The sequence below is a fragment of the Argentina silus genome (genome assembly GCF_951799395.1).
Source record: "Argentina silus genome assembly, chromosome: 21".
Classification (NCBI taxonomy): domain Eukaryota; kingdom Metazoa; phylum Chordata; class Actinopteri; order Argentiniformes; family Argentinidae; genus Argentina; species Argentina silus.
The window spans coordinates 6,881,831-6,906,122 of record NC_139675.1 but is presented as its reverse complement, the minus strand read 5'-3'; the positions used below and the strand labels follow the sequence as shown (position 1 = coordinate 6,906,122).

The 24,292-nt window shown below is 42.4% G+C and overlaps 2 protein-coding genes and 1 long non-coding RNA gene across 8 annotated transcripts; 1 reads left to right on the top strand and 2 right to left on the bottom strand.

Annotated features, from left to right (window-relative positions):
• Positions 1–255: 255 nt before the first annotated feature.
• LOC310821206 (uncharacterized protein) lies at positions 256–10,928 on the top strand. Of its 6 annotated transcripts, none has more exons than XM_083693156.1 (11): positions 256–417; positions 3,306–3,378; positions 3,600–3,818; positions 4,621–4,676; positions 4,961–5,011; positions 5,349–5,494; positions 5,608–8,514; positions 9,414–9,469; positions 9,726–9,874; positions 10,114–10,215; positions 10,408–10,928. In XM_083693156.1, exons 3-7 carry the CDS (start codon positions 3,636–3,638, stop codon positions 7,545–7,547), a joined length of 2,376 nt encoding a protein of 791 aa, XP_083549282.1. In that variant the 5' UTR covers positions 256–417; positions 3,306–3,378; positions 3,600–3,635; the 3' UTR covers positions 7,548–8,514; positions 9,414–9,469; positions 9,726–9,874; positions 10,114–10,215; positions 10,408–10,928. The 6 variants fall into 6 exon arrangements, with proteins under 6 accessions (XP_083549282.1, XP_083549281.1, XP_083549283.1 ...); XM_083693157.1 differs by lacking the exon at positions 256–417 and adding an exon at positions 1,439–1,807; XM_083693155.1 differs by lacking the exon at positions 3,306–3,378.
• Positions 10,929–15,958: 5,030 nt separating this feature from the next.
• Positions 15,959–18,500, bottom strand: LOC310820982 (uncharacterized protein; the record flags this gene model as incomplete). Its single annotated transcript, XM_083692825.1, has 6 exons — positions 15,959–16,275; positions 16,441–16,586; positions 16,799–16,863; positions 16,961–17,802; positions 17,983–18,089; positions 18,423–18,500. The coding sequence occupies 3 exons, from the start codon at positions 18,498–18,500 to the stop codon at positions 17,067–17,069; spliced, it is 921 nt and encodes a 306-aa protein (XP_083548951.1). The 3' UTR covers positions 15,959–16,275; positions 16,441–16,586; positions 16,799–16,863; positions 16,961–17,066.
• A 2,836-nt stretch (positions 18,501–21,336) lies between these two features.
• On the bottom strand, positions 21,337–21,889 carry LOC310820793. Its single transcript, XR_014554832.1, has 3 exons — positions 21,757–21,889; positions 21,595–21,659; positions 21,337–21,462 (listed from the first exon to the last, which is right to left on the bottom strand). It is a non-coding gene; the product is annotated as an uncharacterized lncRNA (long non-coding RNA).
• Positions 21,890–24,292: the final 2,403 nt, after the last annotated feature.

The window sequence follows — 24,292 nt, the reverse complement described above, 5'->3', positions numbered from 1 at the left end:
CAGAATGAATTACAACATCAAAATAGATCAATTGGTACCAATGCAACTGCCTTTTCTCAGTTTGGATTGACATAGGACCTACATTATGCCATGATGGATTGTATAATGTTATCCAAGAAAACATCTGCCACAAAAGACAAATACATCAGGGAAAAACCTCCATGTAAAAGCTACAAGGAAGTTTCCTCATGGGTTTTTCAGTTGGTCTTCACATGCAAATGTGTCTTATAACTTTTTGACATTGGTCCTCTAGGTTTTTGGGCAGGTGGGTGTGTTAATGCCAAGACTCAATGTGTTCCTCTACTTAAATGACTCACAGCCACTTTAACAAGGTATTTGGTTGGAGAGTGTGGTTTTAGGAAAACAGAAGATTAAACAATCGGTTGTGGCTTATTTGCATCTGATTGTGGAAGAAAGGTAAGGGGATTCATCATTGTCTGGTATTGTTATATTCTTTAGGTGAGTGAATAGTGAACATTATGAATAGTGAACTGTAACAAAGGGATTTCTTAAGTCAACATGGTTTAAGATATCCCATACAACCTGATCTCATGCAATATGGACACATGTTCTAATTGTTCATGCCACACACATGCCAATCATGTGAATTACGAATTGCTCTGGCGGTTAGGTAGTAGTAGGCATTCACTTCGAGTGCTTAAGGTTTGGAAAAATTGTCAGGGAAGGCATTAGCAAATATTAGCATAAGTAACAAGAATTAGCAAGAATTAGAACCAAAAAAAAGTTTTAAAAAGTCATGTCCCAAGCACGATTCAAACCGGCGACGTCCGTGTTGCAAGTCGAGCAGTTTCTATTGTTTTGTTTGTGGTCCATTGTCAATGTGTAAAGTGAAGCGGGGGGGACATATCACCCTGAGTAATATGCTAGTGACACAGGGTTTAATGCTATGAAGCTTTCGGGAAACTCTACCTTGAACATCTTCAGGAATGTTTCAGATAATAATTTATTATAATTATTATTTTAAATTCTGGTGACATGATTCAATTATATGAGATGCATCATCTAATTTTCAAGGGGGTCCTCTATGAAATTGCAGCATTTCAAACTAGGTGGGAAAGAGAACACAACTATTGTTTAAAAAGATAAGATAAGAAATGTGCTTTTACCACTATTAAAATTACTACTAAAGGGTATTCCGAATAATACTATGAATAATACATTAAAATATTTGAATATATACAAAGTGTCAACACAGAAGAAAAACAAAACAAAAAAAACAACAAGAAGGCACATGCATATATTTCTAACAATTTTTTTTTTTTCAATTGTTGACAAGCTCATTTGTAAATGCACTTTGGGGATTTAAACATTTAATATCCGGGTGTGATATTGGATGTGATAACCAGTTTATATTGGCATAGGGCCTACATTAGTACATGTATTTAGGGATAATTACAGGGATAGTTTTACACAGAGTTTTACACAGATTTAACAAACTTAAAAATAAATTGGTACCAATGCAGCTTTCTTCTGTTTGGGTGTGATAGCCAGTTTATATTGGCATAGGGCCTACATTAAGCAGTGATGGAATGTGTAATGACTTCCAAGTAAAATCTTCCAGACAAACAAATGTTCTGACATATCATCAAAGACAAAAACCGACGTTAAAGCGACAAGGAAGTTTCCTCATGGGTGTTTTCAGTTGTTCGGCATTTATGTTTTAATAACTCCACTTAAATGACTCACAGCCACTTTAACAAGGTATTTGGTTGGAGAGTGTGGTTTTAGGAAAACAGAAGTTTAAACAATTGGCCGTGGCTCACTTGCGTCTGATTGTGGAAGAAAGGTAAACAGGTTCATCATTGTCTGGTATTGTTATATTCTTTAGGTGAGTGAATAGTGAACATTATGAATAGTGAACTGTAACAAAGGGATTTCTTAAGTCAACATGGTTTATGATATCCCATACAACCTGATCTCATCTTTTCAATTGTAGACAAGGGCATTTGTAAATGCACTTTGGGGATTTAAACATTTAATATCCGGTGGTATTATTCCTATTAGTGGGGCCTTTTTAGATGATTCCAACTTCATAATAAACCCTTGGAATTGGGTTTCTGCTAGTCTTATGTCCAGAATTATTACATGTTTAGTACATGTATTTAGGGATAATTACAGGGATAGTTTTACACAGAGTTTTAGACAGATTTAACAAACTTAAAAATAAATTGGTACCAATGCATCTTCCTTCTGTTTGGGTGTGATAACCAGTTTATATTGGCATAGGGCCTACATTAAGCAGTGATGGAATGTGTAATGACTTCCAAGTCAAATCTGCCAGATAAAAAACAAAAACGTGGGAAAAACCCATGTTAAAGCTACAAGGAAGTTTTGTCCATGGTGCTGTCAATAAAGTGGTGGAAACATTGCCAAGGTAAGCCTCCTACTATCTGTCAGAATTACTGTCTGTCAGAAATGAACACTCAAGTGTTTGCAAAGATTGTAACATTTGTTCCAATATCCACATTATAGCACACCCTCCCTCTCATGTGGTATTATGAAGGATGTAATTGTGCTGTCATAAACTCTCCTGTATCTGAGTACATACAGTAATATGACACTACAACTGTGAACTGTATGTATTCTGTTATTCTTGGACCGGATTCCCTCCATCAGCGAGACCATTCTTTCGAATTGGCAAGAAACAATGACGATACATTTGAAATAATATACGTTTAGGCTATTTATTTAGTAGCAACTGACACTATGAAGGTAGGCTAAGTGACAAGACAATTGACAAGTGAAACGTCTCCCACAGATAAGGTTTGCAGTGCTATTTGCTATTTCTTTGCTACATATGCTTTTCAATTATTTTAAGTGTCACTTCAACAAATGGCCACGACATGAGCAATGTTACATTACCTGATTAGCCTACTACTTTAATGCTACAATTGCACCTTACCTTTTTGCACCTCACCTAACTGCAAAGACATTTACAACTGCACCTCGCCTGTATAAAATACTGCTAATGTTGTATGTTGTATGTGTATGTTATGTGTGATACCCCTATGTCTGTATGCTACTTGGAACCTGAATTTCCCCCTGGGATAAATAAAGTTTCTATCTATCTATCTATCTATCTACTGTTGAATCAACTGTCATCAATACAATACTTATAGCAAAAGATGCAATTTGGAACCCTGTCAATAGTGTTGTTAATGCAGCCTTTGCAGGGTGCAGGAAACATGGAGATGTTTTGTGTAAAATATCAGATGAGAATGTGGATGTATAATATTCATGAGACACACCCCTCAAATGTGTGTTTCTCTGTCCCAAACACGCAGCTGGCAGGAGGGCGCATATTTGGCTAACGTTGCACCAGGAAATGAGAATGAACCCAGAGTGAATACTTGTTTGGTACTGAAGTCTTTAAGTGATAACACACATATTTTAGAAATGTCTCTCTTCCAATGGTCCATATGGAACATAATCTAGTTTTTTTTCCCCCTTGAACTCCTCTGCTGGACATTCCAGTGATTTCCGATAACCGACATTAACAGGAAAACATGTTTTGAAAGGTTGAAATCTTTCAGAACCACTTTTCACATGAATCTGTCACTCTCTCCTCCTTTTTTTAGAAGTTCCAGGGGACGAGCAAGGTGTGACATGCCATCATGTCCCTGAAGATCTTGGCAACAGTTCTTTGTGTCTATGCTGAGACATTGTCCCCCTCAACAGCTCAAACAGCAGAATCTGTTTTCATCCTTCAGTTCAGCTCCAACGAAACATTCAACGACAACTTGTTTGACCGGGGTTCGGATGAGTTTGCACGGCGAGAGAGTCTGACTTGGATGACGGTGAGTTCACTTGTTGCAGAGATAGTGGACCACACTGTGGTTTTAGAGGTGTGTTTGATACGCACAGCAGCATGTCCTGGGTGGAGGAAGTGGATGACACCTGACTGAACAGGCAGTGCTTCAGAGGACGATTCGGTGGCGTCTGAAAGGCACCTGAAAGACGACAGCGTACTAAAGGGGAGAATTTAGGAAGAAGAAGTTAGGAAGGGGACAGTATGGAATGAAAAGGGGGAAGGAACGTACAGCAGTGTGTTCAGCTGTGTTCCATGGTACTGCACATTGTTTGACTCACATCTTAAATTATCAGCTATGACCTGGAATACGACCCGTAGGCCGAAACCCCCCCCCCCAAAAAAAAACCACAGGATTCCAATTGTGTTATGGCAGGCTAATGAATTAGTTTACATTTGTACACAAGGCAAGACCTGATTTATTAAATAAAAGATGACAAATTTCATATTTTGTAACTCAATTAGCTTATGGCTGTGTTCAGCTGTTCAATAAAAGATTGACACACTGACTGGCTGAGGTCTTAAAGGGGCAGTGTTGCATTTTAGGAAGGGTATTTGATCATTAGGCTACAATTGAATGCTTTACAGGTTTCAGGTCAAACATGTTGGCAGCTGTTTAAACAGCAGCATTTTCATTAAAGCTACATTATTTATTGCTCTCGCCACACTTTTCTGAAAATTAAATCTGTGATCACGTTTGCGTGGCCTTAATTTCGAATTGGCAAATGTTTTTTCTTTGGGAATTGACGAGATAATGGATGTTAAACCTTTTCTCTCCTCTCTCTGCTCAGATTGGGCCACTTTTTGATTATTTCTCGCTTTCGAGACTCGACAGACTTCTTTTCCTGTAAGTGGTTTTGATGGCGATGAAAATTGTGAATCTTCCTCCTTATTCTTTTTGAGACTAAGTGTAGGCCTGTGTGTGGATGAGGAGGAGTCAATTCATTAGGTAAATAGAAATTACAATATCTATTTTAAAAGACTTATTATTTTTGGTTTGTAAATTCAAATTACTTCTGGAATTCGATGAATTGAAATTAAATTGACATAAAAACAGTGGTGGTGATGATGATGATGATGATGAAGGAGATGAAGGATTTAGGTAATGACTCTGACAGTTGTGTTTTCCAGCCGGGGGTCGATCATCGAGACAGAAGGCGGCGAGTGCGTCTTTGGTTTCAAGTAAGTGGTTTTGGTGGCGATAAAGATGATGAAGATGATGAAGATGATGTATGTCTGGTTGTGGTATACTTCTTGGGTGTGGCAATCTTTTTCAGAAGACTAACTGATGGCTTGTGTGTGGATGAGGATGACAGTGTTTATCAAAGTGATTTATTGTAGGATTTGGGTCAGTTGAGCTTCAATTCAATTGAATTGTAAATTCAAAGTACTTCCTGAATTGGCTGAATTGAAGTCTCATCAGAGCTGATTGATGGGTGAATCATCTATGATATCATGACAGTGGTGTTAATGATGAAGCATTTAGGTAATGGCTCTGAAAGTTAGTTGTGTTTTCCAGAGAGGGGATCGTGACAATTGCTGACCTGGTCTTCAACAACAGTGGAGCTATTCCCCTTTCAATTGTGGCTGTTGATATCATAACAGAAGCAGCCGAAAGGGGTAACCTGTTAATCCCCATCATCGCCAGCTGTGTTTTCGTCACAGGTCAGTCTTTGTTAATATCTACTGTACCGCTCCAATTGAACATGGACGTGTCACTGTGTGTGTCATTGTGCTGACATCACAATTGACACCAGCATCTGTTTCTGTCACTATAGCCGCGTTTGAGGAAGAGTTCCCTGAACCCACCATACCTCCATCTACCACCACCATACCTCCATCTACCACCACCATCATACCTCCATCTACCACCACCATACCTCCATCTACCACCACCATACCTCCATCGACCGCCACCATACCTCCATCTACCATACCTCCATCTACCACCACCATACCTCCATCTACCACCACCATACCTCCATCAACCGCCACCATACCTCCATCTACCACCACCATACCTCCATCGACCGCCACCATACCTCCATCTACTACTACCACCATACCTCCATCTACTACCACCATACCTCCATCTACCACCACCATACCTCCATCTACCGCCACCATACCTCCATCTACTACCACCACCATACCTCCATCTACCACAACCATACTTCCATCTACCACCACCACTATACCTCCATCTACTACCACCACCATACCTCCATCTACCACCACCACTATACCTCCATCTACAACCACCACCATACCTCCATCTACCACCACCACCATACCTCCATCTACTACCACCATACCTCCATCACCCACCACCATACCTCCATCTACAACCACCATACCTCCATCACCCACCACCATACCTCCATCTACCACAACCATACCTCCATCTACAACCACGACCATACCTCCATCTACCACCACCATACCTCCATCTACCACCACCACCATACCTCCACCTACATCACAATTGACACCAGCATCTGTTTCTGCCACGACAGCCACGTTTAGGGAAGAGTTCCCTGAACCTCCATCTACTACCACCATACCTCCATCTTCCACCACACCTCCATCTTCCACCACCACCATACCTCCATCTACCACCACCATACCTCCATCTACTACCACCACCATACCTCCATCTTCCACCACCACCATACCTCCATCTTCCACCACCACCATACCTCCATCTACCACCACGACACCTCCATCTACTACCACCATACTTCCATCTACTAGCACCATACCTCCATCTACTACCACCACCATACCTCCATCTACCACCACTACCATACGTCCATCTACCACCACTACCATACCTCCATCTACAACCACCACCATACTTCCATCAACAACCACCATACCTCCATCTACAACCATAACCATACCTCCATCTACCACCACTACCATACCTCCATGTACCACCACTACCATACCTCCATCTACCACCACCATACCTCCATCTACCACCACTACCATACCTCCATCTACCACGACTACCATACCTCCATCTGCCACCACCATACCTCCACCTACATCACAATTGACACCAGCATCTGTTTCTGCCACTACAGCCACGTTTAGGGAAGAGCTCCCTGAACCCACCATACCTCCATCTACCACCACCATACCTCCATCTACCACCACCATCATACCTCCATCTACTACCACCACCATACCTCCATCTACCACCACCACCATACCTCCATCTACCACCACCATACCTCCATCTACTACCACCACCATACCCCCATCTACCACCACGACACCTCCATCTACTACTACCACCATACCTCCATCTACTAGCACCATACCTCCATCTACTACCACCACACCTCCATCTACCACCACTACCATACCTCCATCTACAACCACCACCATACCTCCATCAACCACCACCATACCTCCATCTACAACCACCATACCTCCATCTACCACCACCATACCTCCATCTACCACCACAATACCCCCATCTACTACCACCACCATACCTCCATCTACCACCACCACCATACCTCCATTTACTACCACCACCATACCCCCATCTACAAACACCACCATTCCTCCATCTACTACCACCTCTACTACCACCATACCTCCATCTACCACCACCACCTCTGGCACCACCATACCTCCATCTACTGCCACCACCAACATTTTGGTCATTTTGGGCATCTGTTTCTGCCACTACAGCCACGTTTAGGGAAGAGTTCCCTGAACCCACCATACCTCCATCTACTACCACCATACCTCCATCTACCACCACCACCATACCTCCATCTACTACCGCTACCATACATCCATCTACAACCACCACCATACCTCCATCTACCACCACCACACCTCCATCTACCACCACCATACCTCCATCTACTACCACCACCATACCCCCATCTTCCACCACCATACCCCCATCTACCACCACGACACCTCCATCCACTACTACCACCATACCTCCATCTACCACCACCACCATACCTCCACCTACATCACAATTGACACCAGCATCTGTTTCTACCACTACAGCCACATTTAGGGAAGAGTTCCCTGAACCCACCATACCTCCATCTACCACCACCATACCTCCATCTACTACCGCCACCATACCTCCATCTACTACCACCACCATACCTCCATCTACCACCACCATACCTCCATTTACTACCACCACCATACCTCCATCTACCACCACTACCGTACTTCCATCTACCACCACCACCATACCTCCATCTACCACCACCATACCTCCATCTACCACCACCATACCTCCATCTACTACCACCACCATACCTCCATCTACTACCACCATACCTCCATCTACCACCACCATACCTCCATCTCCTACCACCACCATTCCTCCATCTCCTACCACCACCATTCCTCCATCTACTACCACCATACCTCCATCTACAACCACCACCATACCTCCATTTACTACCACCACCACCATTCCTCCATCTACTACCACCTCTACTACCACCATACCTCCATCTACCACCACCACCATACCTCCATCTACCACCACCACCTCTGGCACCACCATACCTCCATCTACTGCCACCACCAACATTTTGGTCATTTTCTTCAGTTCCAACGAAACATTCAACAACAACTTGAATGTCCGTAGTTCGGATGAGTTTGCACAGTGTGAGAATCTTACCAGGGAAACGGTGAGATATGAGTTAATATCCTGTTTTAGTTCATTTCTCTTTCCTTCTTGCTTGGAAGAGAGCTCAGAAAAGGCTCAATTGTGAAACCACTACCCAGTATATTCTTATAAAATGCATATGCCTTGTATCAGAATTGATTTGGCTTCACAAACCTAGTCTGTTGCTGTGAAAGAACGTTTATTTTTTCTATAAAGTTCTGTCTAGCGCTGCAGTAAGACAGGGTTAGTGTAACCATGTGATGTTGGTCTTGTTTTCGCTCTCGCTCAGCTCTCCTTTAGTGAGAGAGGTGCGCTTGTTGACAGTCCCCCACCGAGTCAGAGAGACTAAGGCACATTTCCCAATTTTGCAATTGTTCCCCTTCAACTTAGTATTGTGACAAAAATTCAAGTTAGTTCTGTGACAAGAAACCCTGTCAAGGATACCCTTTACACGATGCCATTCCCAAGACCCATATCTTCCTAAACTACCCTCCAGCTCTGTGTTGGGAAGCCATGTCTGTCACCGAGGGCGAGCAGGGTGCACACTCAGTTGTGTGACTGGCTATGCTTCACCCAAAGTTTCAAGAAATTCCCTCATTCCCCAAACACAAAACAAGATTTTCGGAGGAAATATTATCAGAATTATTTAAAGGTTTTGGACGCGGTGAAATGCTTGTGGCTCCTCGGCAGTAAGTAGCCAATGAGGCACACACACACACAAGTTGCAGGTTACACGCCCACAAATGTCCCGAACATTTTGGAAAAGCAAATTCCGGCAGATGGGCAGGGTCTTGGTCGGTGCATACACTGTCACAGACTGCCAATGCATAAGTAATGGTTCATTATGATTATTTTGTCACATTTTCAAGAGGAAAAAGAGAGATCATATTGCACCTTTAAGACTTTTCTTTCCCCCCTCAGATTGTGCCCCTTTTCAGTTCTTTCTCGCTTCAAGAATTGGCCATTTTTCAATTCAGGTATGTTATTTTTGTGGTGATAAAGATGGTGATCAACAATATCGCAATCTCAATGAAAATGAGAAGCTTAAGTTTTTTTCTATGAAAAGTTTTCCTCGTTTTGAATGGTACATTTGAACTACTTCCTGAAATTAAATGAAATTGACCTCAATGCTGATTGATTGTCTAATAATCTATGACATCATGACAGTGATGATGATCATGATGATGATAAATGTTTAAGGTCATGACTCTGACTGTTTGCTTTGTTTTCCAGTCCGGGGTCAATCAGGACCATTGCTGGCCTGTTCTTCATAAACACTGGAGCCATCCCCGGTTCAATTCAAGCTACTAATATCATCACAGCTGCAGCAGAAAGGGGAAACCTGCCAATCCCCATCACTGCCAGCTCTGTTATAGTCCAGGGTCAGCCTCTGTTTCTCCCTACTGTACCCCTCTTATACTCCAGAACAGGTCCTATCTGGAGGCTTCACTGCAGGCTTGGGCTGTATTTAATTAATTTATTATAATTCAGAAGAAATTCTTAACTTAATTTAAATTCAATTACTGAATTGAAAATTGTCCAGCTGATTGTCAACGTGTCACTGTGTGTGTTGTTGTGTTGATAACACTATTGACACCAGCGTCTCTTTCTGTCACTACAGCCTTGTTTAGCAAGGAGGTCATCACTGCCACCGCTCCATCTACTGGCACTGTTATGACCATGTCCAGCTTGGGTTCCCCAGCGAGCTCCATGAATGTCACCAGTGAGTTCAACTCCTTTCGCACAGCCATACACGCTACATTTGTGTTGATGATGATGATGATGCTGACAATGACAATGATGACCATGACAATCACGATGATGATGATGATGAAGATGATGATGACTGGACATAGCCCAGTGTTGTGACTTAAATCCACCTGTTGACCTCCATCTACCTGTTGAATCCCCACAGTGCTGGCGTGCTCCATGTCCCCAGTGGTCCACAGTGTCTTCTCCTCCCTCGGAATGACCCTGATGTTCCTTCTGCTGTCTGCTGCCATTCACTGACTCTGACACCAGGGTCACATTGGAACCAACATGGATCAACACACACACACACACACACACACACACACCAATTACATTGTTACATATCATATAAATAGCATGGATCTACTGTGTTATACATGCATGCACGCACACACACACACACACACACACACCCTCACACACACACACACACACACACACACTAATTACATTGTTGCATATGTTATCGTATAATTTAATATAATATGTCACTTAGCACTTTTATCCAAAACGACTTATGATGCATGTTGATACCATCTAACTTGATTGTTTGGACCCCCTCCCCCCTCCACTCAAATTGACTAAGCATCACCTTGTGTTGACTGTATTGATACACCTGGACATTAATATGAATAGTGTGGAGGAAATCTTTCAGTGAACAACAATAAACGATGTTTGGTCTCAGTTGAGAGTTTTCACATGTTGCTTCACATTTTTATAGCACTGGGGGTTAGTTGGGTTAAGTTAGCCTAACTGTACCAAAGTATCTTGTAACATTTTACAGCACTTACAGTGTGTGTGTGTGTGTGGTGTGTAAATATATATATATATACACACACACACACACACACACATACCTGGGACCTATTATGAGGAGAGGTAAGAAAGGTAATGTACAGTACTCCAGTGACTCCAGCATAATTGTTGATAATAATAATTATATAATAATTTAAATATCATCAAATATAATTTAAATATTATCAATACCAAATACTCTCTCCATAAAAGATAATAACTTCCACATCCATCACCTCAGTGTATCCAATGTCAAGTCAAAGACATAAGAGGTGTGTATGTACTGCAGCTTACATACCTGTACACACCTCTTACTGTCCCTCATTGACTTGAAAATAAACCATATGCGATGTTTATGTAGAAGTTATTTTAAACTTTTCTTACATTTGTTGTGTTGTGCTTCATTACATTTTTGCACTTAGTGGCATAAAAGACATGGGTGTGGAGTGAGATGGGACTTCCAGTCATCGCATGAAAGACTTTCTATGAGAATAAATGTCATCAGTCACAGTGCTGGAGAAAAGGAAGAAACAATTGTTGTTGTTTTTTTGTTTTCTTGTGTGTGTGTGTGTGTGTGTGTGTGTGCGTGTGTGTGTGTGTGCAAAAGTTAATGTTCAGGATCAGATTCAGGTTGTTCAGTAGGAAGTCGCCCCAGAGTTTGTGAGGATTTTTGCCGAATGTACGTTTAGAAGAACACTCCGCACTCCCCCACTTAAGCCTCTGGGCCCAGTATTTCAAAACTTTGAATCTGGATCTGAATGATTTGCTATCCAGGATCAGATCAAGCTGTCTGAATCCCCCTATACTACTAAAAATCTTTCAGATAGATCTGATCCTGGATAGTAAAAAGAGTTCTGATTTAGTTTTTTCAATACTGGGCACTGAAGATCTGTGATTACTGATTATATTCTGTTTTGTTGTTTAGATCAAACCGGTAATGGCTCCGAACCCTCCGCTGATGCTTTGACCACAATTCTAGTGGACCCCATCAACAGGGGAAACTTTGGTCTCAACATCACAGCTTGACTCTGTCAGGGTCACCAGTCAGTTGAACTCCTCTCTCACGGCCTTACACTTCCAACCAGGATTGGGTTCATTCACAATATCAATTCACTCAGCGTAAGAAGGTAATTGACGTATTAAAGTATTGAAGAAGTTCAGATGGAAAATTAGGATTTCAATTCACAAATATTGAATCTTGTAAGGAGTGAATCAAAATAGAAAGTCGGGTCTATTCCTAGACCCCAATGCTTCTTACCCACTGTTACATGGCATCAAGCACCTTAACATGATATGCACAACCCATTTGTGATGATGATGATCATCATCATCATGTCCCATGTCTCCAGTGGTCCAGAGTGTCTTCTCCTCTCTCAGAACCTGGTGTACCTTGCTGCCATGCACTGACTCACCAGGGTCAGTATGCATGGATCTACTGTGTTATACATACACATACACACACACACACACACACACACACACACACACACACACACACACACACACACACACACACACACACACACATATATGTATATATGTGTGTGTGTGTATATATATATTGCATAGAAGTGTGTATGCTAAGTTGCATATATATATATGCAACTTGCATCTACACTTCTGTGCAAAGTTGATTACAGTATATAACGGATGCCCTGCTTCACTTTCCTCATAACAACTTTTTTCCGACATATTTCGCCTCCTTTCCCTCGAGGATTTGAAGAACCAAATGGCAGCAGCGGCTGTATAGAAATACGTGCATTATAAAGTATTTAGAGTTCTTAAAGAGTTTAGGAACTAACTTTATACTGCAAGTCGGCTACGTAGAGGGTTATACGGGTCAATGATTGGGCGTGTTTTTCCTGTCAAAACATGTCAACATGGCGGTGTGAGATGATTATTACGTCTGTGTGCAAGTGAAAGAGGAGCGTCCCTCATCATGAACAAGCATTTCGCAAAATTCCGGTTTGGATCAACATTTTCACACGTACTAAAACTATTAAATTCGAGAAACAATGATGTAATCGAGCAGCGCAACATGGACCAGATAAGAGTTTTCATGAGCAAAAATGCAACTCACGCAGCTCATGCAGACAGTGTTGTGGAGAGCCAGATCGAAGTTGAAATGGGGTATGAGTTGCACGTGTGTCAGGTCTACGACGAGTTAGGTTTCATCACTTTTATTCTACCACCAGCACAGACTGTGGGCAGAGGTAATGCACTCGAAATACTAATGAATCACCTTGAACAGCCCTCATATCCTGCAAAGTTCAATGTTTCCAGTGACACAGGGACACGGGAGTCTAGTCTGCTGTACACATTTTATTGAAGTATTCCCAATCAAATAATTATCTTTGCTGCTGTTGTTGTTGTTGTTGTTATTGTTGCTGCTTGCCTGTAAACAGGAAAGTAATATTATTTTTTCACATCAATCAAAGGCTGGGTTTTTGTGAACCGGTTGTCAAAAGCAGTTTGGTATTTGAACCCCCATCTGCACAAGTTCAAGAATCGAGTCTAATTGTAGAGAGGCTACATTTTTATTTGTTAGGTCTCTGTTATTGGTGTAGCTGATATGTGATTGAGCTCTGATAAAAAACGTCTTGCATTTTTAGTTAGTACTGTACATTGTTTACAAGCCCTGTTCTTCAAGACACACACACACACACACACACACACACACACACACACACACACACACACACCTTTGAGGTCTATTTGTTATTCTGTTGTGCCAAGTCTACACACAATGTGAAAACGTGTTCTTTATTTGAAGGAGAAGACAAACTACTTCTTAATTTTAGCTATTTATTTATATGTCAGAATTCTAGGCTTGTACAAGGACCACTCTTGGAGAAGAAAATCACAGTCAGCAAGCTGTTAATCTGTAACCAACTCTCCAAAAATGGATGCATTCAAACAGTCAAACAAAGCATTTACAGTAAACAAAGTGATTGTGATTGGCTATTTGGTTGGGGAGGAACCGTGGTTTAGACTTGGCTCCATCCCTTGTTGTTCACGGGCTGGTCATATGATTTGTCCCATCTGTGGAGTCAGCACCCTGTTAGAGATAAAATACCTACTCTGGTATGTCCTCCCTAGCCTGTCCTCCCTAGCCTGGTACTTTTCCACTATAGCTCTTTGTCTAAGCGTGTGTTGCAACATCTTTCTTGATGACCTGGCTTAACCTCTCCATGTATTAATCCAACGTACTATGGGACTAATGCTTGGTTCATCTCTCATTTATCAACAGGCCATCACATTAGTAAATTTAGCACACTGCAGTAATGTATTTTTATTATAGCAATAATAAACTGTTTTTATAAAAATAATTTCTAACAACATGCATGTCGTTCGTCCTAAGTCAACAGTGTGTGCATTGTGTTCTTATCTAAATATGACATAAAAGGGCTAAAATAATAGAACACTCCATTAGTTCTTGCCTGTGGTGTTGAGGTAATGGTGTTGAGGTAATGGTGTTGAGGTAATGGTATTGAGGTAATGGTATTGAGGTAATGGTATTGAGGTAATGGTGTTGAGGTAATGGTATTAAGGTAATGTGCCAGTTTGTTTAATGTCAATATTTGCAGCTTTCCCCCCAAAAATGTTGCTCGCTAGCCTCACTTTTCTGAACCAAAGATTCGTAAGACAATAACTCAAATTTACATGGCCTTATATGGTATATTTCTTTATGCTATATTTGTTTATGCTAGTGCCACGCTCATGCCACACAGGACCACTATGAAGGGTAGCACTTGAGTTATTAGTGCCCCCCGCCCGGTATTCAACACATTATTATACAGTGACCATCAGTTTGGCTCCACAGAGTTCGCTCTGATCTAATGCTCCCGAAGACCTGCCCTTGCTCTGTAAATTTGGTGCTTTTATCACAAAAGGCACAATTCCTTCAAAATGTGGCCTCTAGCCGCCCAGTATATATATATAATCTGCAGAAATAATGCAAATAATTTAGTTTGTTTTGTTAAAGTTTTTTTTTTTTTACATTCTCTCGCTGTTTCTGTCAGTCCTAATTCCTGAAGTGGTGTTTAAAGGCTGCGAAAAAAACCTGTGCCTGTGCTCTGTCATGCTTTTTTTCGCCTGCACCTGAAAGCATAACAAGATAAATTGAAAGCATAACAAACCAGCCTTCTCTTATGGAGCGCGATTGGCATCAATCAACGCTTACAAAAACACATAACAGGCGCTGCAATGTTGCTGTTGTGAGCAATGGATAAAGGCACAGCCTTTTTCTACACTTCAGGCTTTTCTCAGACTCGGAATCATTACAATCATCGATGTTGGGCTCGGGCTGGACGGCCCGGGTCGGGTCGGGTTTGAATTTTCAGGCTTGTTTAAAACTCTACATTCAACTGTATTTATCAAATACGCCTATCTTTAACCTCTTTTGCCAGATAACTTTGTTTGTAGTGATACGTGTATATGTGTTAGGATCCAGCCAAAAGATGAGGGACAGTAATGATACATGATATCATATTGTAAGAATACGGTTCAGTTACAGATCTAAATGATGAGAACAGATGAGAACCTGATCCAAGATAAGCAGTCATACCGGCCCTGGGATCATCAATCATAACCAGTTACCAATCTTTGGTTATCCACAATGTATCACATCATTGTTCAACCTTTTAGCAGATTTGATATCCAATATGGAGTTCATTAAGGTTGGAACCACCTTTGGGTATTAATGACAGCATGGTAGCAAACATAATTTTATAAACATACCAATTTCAATCAACCGTTTCTGAATAATGATTTGAAATAAAGACTACATCTCATAAATGTCATGTATTCATAACAAAGACAGGAATGAGCCCATATAATACATGTAATTTGTTTTGTTAATCATTTATTGATATTAAGTAATCATTAGCAACAATTTCGAAAAACCTGTTTTCGCTTTGTCATTATTTGGTATTGTGTGTAGATTTATGAGGAAAAAAAATAATTCAATCCATTTTAGAATAAGGCTGTAACATAACATAATGCAGAATGCACTGTATGTGGCTGGACACCAGGGCTTATATCCAGCTGAACAGCCCTGTGAGGATGGTGAGGAGCATGGGTAGACACACTGCAGTCCCCATGGTGACTGTCAAAGTCTGGGCTCCTGATGCTGTGGTGGCTGTTGTTGTTGTTGTTGTTGTTGTTGTTGTTGTGGCAACTGTAGCTGTTGTAGTGGCTGCAACTGTTGCATTAACGGTTGCGATCAACGATTCACCTTAACAGGGAAAAAGAGAGTAGTTGTGGTTGATATTGGACTGTTTTATTAAGGACTGAATGTGAGGACTGGACACAGCTTTCATAGTTTTTTTTCATAATGGTGATAATGCCATAACTACATCAGAAACAGTAATAAAGTAACATAATAAGAGATTTATCTTACCAACAGTGATGGAGGTTGTGTCCACATTGAGGAAAGTATTCCCCTGCATAAGAGACGTCTCTAGTGCGTTTTCTGCACTGGTAATATTGGGAAGAACAGTCTGGTTCCTGAAGATGAGGGTCATATTAACAATCACTGAGCCCCTCCTGTTAACAAAGAAATTTTAGTTTAGTTTTATTTTTCAGGTTTTTTTAACAGTTTTTCCCAAAACAGTTCTTTGTTGGGAATGTCTGGAATAAGGATATAGGTGTTATTTGAATGAATTGTGCCATTATTATATTGTCATTTTCTGGTTAGTCACAATATTCAGATTCTTTACTTACAATTTTTTATTTATTAGTAGTTAATTGTTACTTACGAGAATTCAAGGATCCTACACCTTAGGTAGGTCAAAGGGTAAATGATTCTGTAACCACTATTCACCTGAGAGAGAAAAAGTGTTAATAATTCTGTACCATCTTTTAAACATAGAATCCACAACACATTGCACAAGAAAGACTTTAAAACAAGATTTGCCCACCTCCGTTGTAACATTTAATGCGAGCTGCTGGAATGCTGTGCTGGTAGAGTCCAAAAAATCAATTTGGAAATCACGCATTATTCTGAATCCTAATCCCAGAGTTCCTTCATTTGCTGTGGGCGCTGCTGTTGAGTCTGGAGTTGTGGCCACTGTTGTTGTTGTTGGTGCAGCTGTAGTTGTCATGGCAGTCGCTGTAGTAGTTGTTGTTGGAGAAGCTGTTGTGGTTGTTGGGGAGGCTGTGGTTGTTGTTGGAGAGGCTGTGGTTGTTGGGGAGGCTGTGGTTGTTGTTGGAGATGCTGTTGTGGTTGTTGGAGAGGCTGTGGTTGTTGTTGGAGAAGCTGTTGTGGTTGTTGGAGAAGTTGTTGTTGTTGGAGAAGCTGTTGTGGTTGTTGGAGAGGCTGTGGTTGTTGTTGGAGATGCTGTTGTTGTTGTTGGAGAAGCTGTGGTTGTAGTGGGCACTGCTGTTGTTGTTGTTGGAGAAGCTGTTGTTGTTGTTGGAGACGCTGTTGTGGTTGTTGGAGAAGTTGTTGTGGTTGTTGGAGAGGCTGTTGTGGTTGTTGGAGAGGCTGTGGTTGTTGTTGGAGTAGCTGTTGTGGTTGTTGGAGAGGTTGTGGTTGTTGTTGGAGAAGTTGTTGTAGTTGTTGGAGAAGCTGTGGTTGTAGTGGGCACTGCTGTTGTTGTTGTTGGAGAAGCTGTTGTGGTTGTTGGAGAGGCTGTGGTTGTTGTTGGAGTAGCTGTTGTGGTTGTTGGAGAGGTTGTGGTTGTTGTTGGAGAAGTTGTTGTAGTTGTTGGAGAAGCTGTGGTTGTAGTGGGCACTGCTGTTGTTGTCATGGCAACTGTAGCTGTTGTAATTGTTGCGATCAACGATTCATGTTAACAGGGAAAAAGAGAGTAGTTGTGGTTGATATTGGACTATTCTATTAAGGAATGAAAGAGAGGACTGGACACAGCTTCCATTGTTTTTTCATAATGGTGATAATGCCATAACTACATCAGAAACAATAATAAGAGATTTATCTTACCAACAGTGATGGAGGTTGTGTCCACATTGAGGAAAGTATTCCCCTGCATAAGAGACGTCTCTAGTGCGTTTTCTGCACTGGTAATACTGGGAACAACAGTCTGGTTCCTGAAGATGAGGGTCATGTTAACAATCACTGAGCCCCTCCTGTTAACAAAGAGTGTAGAGGTGTTATTTGAATGAATTGTGCCATTATTATATTGTCATTTTCTGGTTAGTCACTATATTCAGATTTTTCACTTACATATTTGTATTTATTAGTAGTTAATTGTTACTTACGAGAATTCAAGGATCCTACACCTTAGGTAGGTCAAAGGGTAAATGATTCTGTAACCACGATTCACCTGAGAGAGAAAAAGTGTTAATAATTCTGTACCATCTTTTAAACATAGAATCCACAACACATTGCACAAGAAAGACTTTAAAACAAGATTTGCCCACCTCCGTTGTAACATTTAATGCGAGCTGCTGGAATGCTGTGCTGGTAGAGTCCAAAAAGTCAATTTGGAAATCACGCATTATTCTGAATCCTAATCCCAGAGTTCCTTCATTTGCTGTGGGCGCTGCTGTTGAGTCTGGAGTTGTGGCCACTGTTGTTGTTGTTGGTGCAGCTGTAGTTGTCATGGCAGTCGCTGTAGTAGTTGTTGTTGGAGAAGCTGTTGTGGTTGTTGGGGAGGCTGTAGTTGTTGTTGTAAATGCTGTGGTTGGTGTTGGAGAAACTGTGGTTGTAGTGGGCACTGCTGTTGTTGTTGTTGTTGGAGAAGCTGTTGTGGTTGTTGGAGAAGCTGTTGTAGTTGTTGGAGAAACTGTGTTTGCAGTGGGCACTGCTGTTGTTGTTGTGATGGCAGCTGTGGTTGTTGTTGGGGAAGCTGTTGTGGTTGTTGGAGAAACTGTGGATGTAGTGGGCACTGCTATTGTTGTTGTTGTTGGAGAAGCTGTTGTGGTTGTTGGAGAGGCTGTTGTTGCTGTGGTTGTAGTGGGCACTGCGGTTGTTGTTGTTGGAGAAGCTGTTGTGGTTGTTGGAGAGGCTGTGGTTGTTGTTGGAGAAGCTGTTGTTGTTGTTGGAGTAGCTGTTGTGGTTGTTGGAGAGGTTGTGGTTGTTGTTGGAGATGCTGTTGTTGTTGGAGAAGCTGTGGTTGTAGTGGGCACTGCTGTTGTTGTTGTTGTTGGAGAAGCTGTTGTTGTTGTTGGAGAGGCTGTGGTTGTAGTGGGCACTGCGGTTGTTGTTGTTGTTGGAGAAGCTGTTGTGGTTGTTGTTGGAGAAGCTGTTGTAGTTGTTGGAGAGGCTGTGGTTGTTGTTGGAGAAGTTGTTGTGGTTGTTGGAGAAGTTGTGGTTGTAGTGGGCGCTGTTGTTGTTGTTGTTGGAGAAACTGTTGTGGTTGTTGCAGAAGTTGTTGTAGTTGTTGGAGAAATTGTGGTTGTAGTGGGCACTGCTGTTGTGGTTGTTGTTGGAGAAGTTGTTGTAGTTGTTGGAGATGCTGTGGTTGTTGTTGGAGATGCTGTTGTTGTTGTTGGAGAAGCTGTGGTTGTAGTGGGCACTGCGGTTGTTGTTGTTAGAGAAGCTGTTGTGGTTGTTGGAGAGGCTGTGGTTGTTGTTGGAGAAGCTGTTGTGGTTGTTGGAGAGGCTGTGGTTGTTGTTGGAGAAGCTGTTGTGGTTGTTGGAGAGGTTGTGGTTGTGGTTGGAGAGGTTGTGGTTGTTGTTGGAGAAGTTGTTGTAGTTGTTGGAGAGGCTGTGGTTGTTGTTGGAGAAACTGTTGTGGTTGTTGGAGAGGCTGTGGTTGTTGTTGGAGAAGCTGTTGTTGTTGGAGAAGCTGTTGTAGAGGCTGTGGTTGTTGTTGGAGAAGGTGTTGTGGTTGTTGGAGAGGCTGTGGTTGTTGTTGGAGATGCTGTTGTTGTTGTTGGAGAAGCTGTGGTTGTTGTTGGAGAGGCTGTGGTTGTTGTTGGAGAAGCTGTTGTGGTTGTTGGAGAGGCTGTGGTTGTTGTTGGAGAAGCTGTTGTGGTTGTTGGAGAGGTTGCGGTTGTTGTTGGAGAGGTTGTGGTTGTTGTTGGAGAAGTTGTTGTAGTTGTTGGAGAGGCTGTGGTTGTTGTTGGAGATGCTGTTGTTGTTGTTGGAGAAGCTGTGGTTGTAGTGGGCACTGCTGTTGTTGTTGTTGGAGAAGCTGTTGTTGTTGTTGGAGAAGCTGTTGTGGTTGTTGGAGAAGCTGTTGTGGTTGTTGGAGAGGCTGTGGTTGTTGTTGGAGAAGCTGTTGTGGTTGTTGGAGAGGCTGTGGTTGCTGTTGGAGAAGCTGTTGTGGTTGTTGGAGAGGTTGTGGTTATTGTTGGAGAGTTTGTGGTTGTTGTTGGAGAAGTTGTTGTAGTTGTAGAGGCTGTGGTTGTTGTAGATGCTGTTGTTGTTGGAGAAGCTGTGGTTGTAGTGGGCACTGCTGTTGTTGTTGTTGGAGAAACTGTTGTGGTTGTTGGAGAAGTTGTTGTAGTTGTTGGAGAGGCTGTGGTTGTAGTGGGCACTGCGGTTGTTGTTGTTGGAGAAGCTGTTGTGGTTGTTGCAGAGGCTGTGGTTGTTGTTGGAGAAACTGTTGTGGTTGTTGGAGAGGCTGTGGTTGTTGTTGGAGAAGCTGATGTGGTTGTTGGAGAAGTTGTTGTTGTTGGAGAAGCTGTTGTAGAGGCTGTGGTTGTTGTTGGAGAAGCTGTTGTCGTTGTTGGAGAGGCTGTGGTTGTTGTTGGAGATGCTGTTGTTGTTGTTGGAGAAGCTGTGGTTGTAGTGGGCACTGCTGTTGTAGTTGTTGGAGAAGCTGTTGTTGTTGTTGGAGAGGCTGTGGTTGTTGTTGGAGAAGCTGTTGTGATTATTGGAGAGGCTGTGGTTGTTGTTGGAGAAGCTGTTGTGGTTGTTGGAGAGGCTGAGGTTGTTGTTGGAGATGCTGAGGTTGTTGTAGGAGAAGCTGTGGTTGTAGTGGTCACTGCTGTTGTTGTTGTTGTTGTTGGAGAAGCTGTTGTGGTTGTTGGAGAGGCTGTGGTTGTTGTTGGAGTAGCTGTTGTGGTTGTTGGAGAGGTTGTGGTTGTTGTTGGAGAAGTTGTTGTAGTTGTTGGAGAGGCTGTGGTTGTTGTTGGAGATGCTGTTGTTGTTGTTGTTGTTGTTGTTGTTGTCGTGGCAACTGTAGCTGTTGTAATTGTTGCGATCAACGATTCATGTTAATAGGGAAAAAGAGAGTAGTTGTGGTTGATATTGGACTATTCTATTAAGGAATGAAAGAGAGGACTGGACACAGCTTCCATTGTTTTTTCATAATGGTGATAATGCCATAACTACATCAGAAACAATAATAAGAGATTTATCTTACCAACAGTGATGGAGGTTGTGTCCACATTGAGGAAAGTATTCCCCTGCATAAGAGACGTCTCTAGTGCGTTTTCTGCACTGGTAATACTGGGAACAACAGTCTGGTTCCTGAAGATGAGGGTCATGTTAACAATCACTGAGCCCCTCCTGTTAACAAAGAGTGTAGAGGTGTTATTTGAATGAATTGTGCCATTATTATATTGTCATTTTCTGGTTAGTCACTATATTCAGATTTTTCACTTACATATTTGTATTTATTACTAGTTAATTGTTACTTACGAGAATTCAAGGATCCTACACCTTAGGTAGGTCAAAGGGTAAATGATTCTGTAACCACGATTCACCTGAGAGAGAAAAAGTGTTAATAATTCTGTACCATCTTTTAAACATAGAATCCACAACACATTGCACAAGAAAGACTTTAAAACAAGATTTGCCCACCTCCGTTGTAACATTTAATGCGAGCTGCTGGAATGCTGTGCTGGTAGAGTCCAAAAAGTCAATTTGGAAATCACGCATTATTCTGAATCCTAATCCCAGAGTTCCTTCATTTGCTGTGGGCGCTGCTGTTGAGTCTGGAGTTGTGGCCACGGTTGTTGTTGTTGGTGCAGCTGTAGTTGTCATGGCAGTCGCTGTAGTAGTTGTTGTTGGAGAAGCTGTTGTGGTTGTTGGGGAGGCTGTAGTTGTTGTTGTAAATGCTGTGGTTGGTGTTGGAGAAACTGTGGTTGTAGTGGGCACTGCTGTTGTTGTTGTTGTTGGAGAAGCTGTTGTGGTTGTTGGAGAAGCTGTTGTAGTTGTTGGAGAAACTGTGTTTGCAGTGGGCACTGCTGTTGTTGTTGTGATGGCAGCTGTGGTTGTTGTTGTTGGGGAAGCTGTTGTGGTTGTTGGAGAAACTGTGGATGTAGTGGGCACTGCTATTGTTGTTGTTGTTGGGGAAGCTGTTGTGGTTGTTGGAGAGGCTGTTGTTGCTGTGGTTGTAGTGGGCACTGCGGTTGTTGTTGTTGTTGGAGAAGCTGTTGTGGTTGTTGGAGAGGCTGTGGTTGTTGATGGAGAAGCTGTTGTTGTTGTTGGAGTAGCTGTTGTGGTTGTTGGAGAGGTTGTGGTTGTTGTTGGAGGAGTTGTTGTAGTTGTTGGAGAGGCTGTGGTTGTTGTTGGAGATGCTGTTGTTGTTGGAGAAGCTGTGGTTGTAGTGGGCACTGCTGTTGTTGTTGTTGTTGGAGAAGCTGTTGTTGTTGTTGGAGAGGCTGTGGTTGTAGTGGGCACTGCGGTTGTTGTTGTTGTTGGAGAAGCTGTTGTGGTTGTTGTTGGAGAAGCTGTTGTAGTTGTTGGAGAGGCTGTGGTTGTTGTTGGAGAAGTTGTTGTGGTTGTTGGAGAAGTTGTGGTTGTAGTGGGCGCTGCTGTTGTTGTTGGAGAAGCTGTTGTTGTTGTTGGAGAAGCTGTTGTTGTTGGAGAAGCTGTTGTGGTTGTTGGAGAAGCTGTTGTGGTTGTTGTTGGAGAAGCTGTTGTGGTTGTTGGAGAGGCTGTGGTTGCTGTTGGAGAAGCTGTTGTGGTTGTTGGAGAGGTTGTGGTTGTTGTTGGAGAGGTTGTGGTTGTTGTTGGAGAAGTTATTGTAGTTGTTGTAGAGGCTGTGGTTGTTGTTGGAGATGCTGTTGTTGTTGGAGAAGCTGTGGTTGTAGTGGGCACTGCTGTTGTTGTTGTTGGAAAAACTGTTGTGGTTGTTGGAGAGGCTGTGGTTGTTGTTGGAGAAGCTGATGTGGTTGTTGGAGAAGTTGTTGTTGTTGGAGAAGCTGTTGTAGAGGCTGTGGTTGTTGTTGGAGAAGCTGTTGTGGTTGTTGGAGAGGCTGTGGTTGTTGTTGGAGATGCTGTTGTTGTTGTTGGAGAAGCTGTGGTTGTAGTGGGCACTGCTGTTGTAGTTGTTGGAGAAGCTGTTGTTGTTGTTGGAGAGGCTGTGGTTGTTGTTGGAGAAGCTGTTGTGATTATTGGAGAGGCTGTGGTTGTTGTTGGAGAAGCTGTTGTGGTTGTTGGAGAGGCTGAGGTTGTTGTTGGAGATGCTGAGGTTGTTGTAGGAGAAGCTGTGGTTGTAGTGGTCACTGCTGTTGTTGTTGTAGTTGTTGTTGGAGGAGCTGTAATGGTTGTTGGAGAAGCTGTTGTGGTTGTTGGAGAGGCTGTAGTAGTTGTTGGGGAAATTGTGGTTGTAGTGGGCACTGCTGTTGTTGTTGTTGGAGAAGCTGTTGTGGTTGTTGGAGAAACTGTGGTTGTAGTGGGCACTGCTGTTGTTGTTGTTGGAGAAACTGTTGTGGTTGTTGGAGAAGTTGTTGTGGTTGTTGGAGAGGCTGTGGTTGTAGTGGGCACTGCTGTTGTTGTTGTTGTTGTTGTTGTTGTTGGAAAAGCTGTTGTGGTTGTTGGAGAAGTTGTTGTTGTTGGAGAAGCTGTGGTTGTAGTGGGCACTGCTGTTGCTGTTGTTGTTGTTGGAGAAGCTGTTGTTGTTGTTAGGGAAACTGTTGTGGTTGTTGGAGAGGCTGTGGTTGTAGTGGGCACTGCGGTTGTTGTTGTTGTTGGAGAAGCTGTTGTGGTTGTTGGAGAGGCTGTGGTTGTTGTTGGAGAAGCTGTTGTGGTTGTTGGAGAGGCTGTGGTTGCTGTTGGAGAAGCTGTTGTGGTTGTTTGAGAGGTTGTGGTTGTTGTTAGAGAAGTTGTTGTAGTTGTTGGAGAGGCTGTGGTTGTTGTTGGAGATTCTGTTGTTGTTGTTTGAGAAGCTGTGGTTGTAGTGGGCACTGCGGTTGTTGTTGTTGTTGGAGAAGCTGTTGTTGTTGCAGAAACTGTTGTGGTTGTTGGAGAAGTTGTTGTGGTTGTTGGAGAGGCTGTGGTTGTCGTGGGCACTGCGGTTGTTGTTGTTGTTGGAGAAGCTGTTGTGGTTGTTGGAGAGGCTGTGGTTGTTGTTGGAGAAGCTGTTGTGGTTGTTGGAGAGGCTGTGGTTGTT

Coding starts and splice junctions, on each gene's coding strand:
- LOC310821206 (XM_083693155.1), top strand. CDS start 3,636: ATGTCCCTGAAGATCTTGGCAACAGTTCTTTGTGTCTATGCTGAGACA. Junction 3,819..4,620: donor AGAGTCTGACTTGGATGACG/GTGAGTTCACTT, acceptor CTCTCTGCTCAG/ATTGGGCCACTTTTTGATTA. Junction 5,495..5,607: donor CAGCTGTGTTTTCGTCACAG/GTCAGTCTTTGT, acceptor CTGTCACTATAG/CCGCGTTTGAGGAAGAGTTC.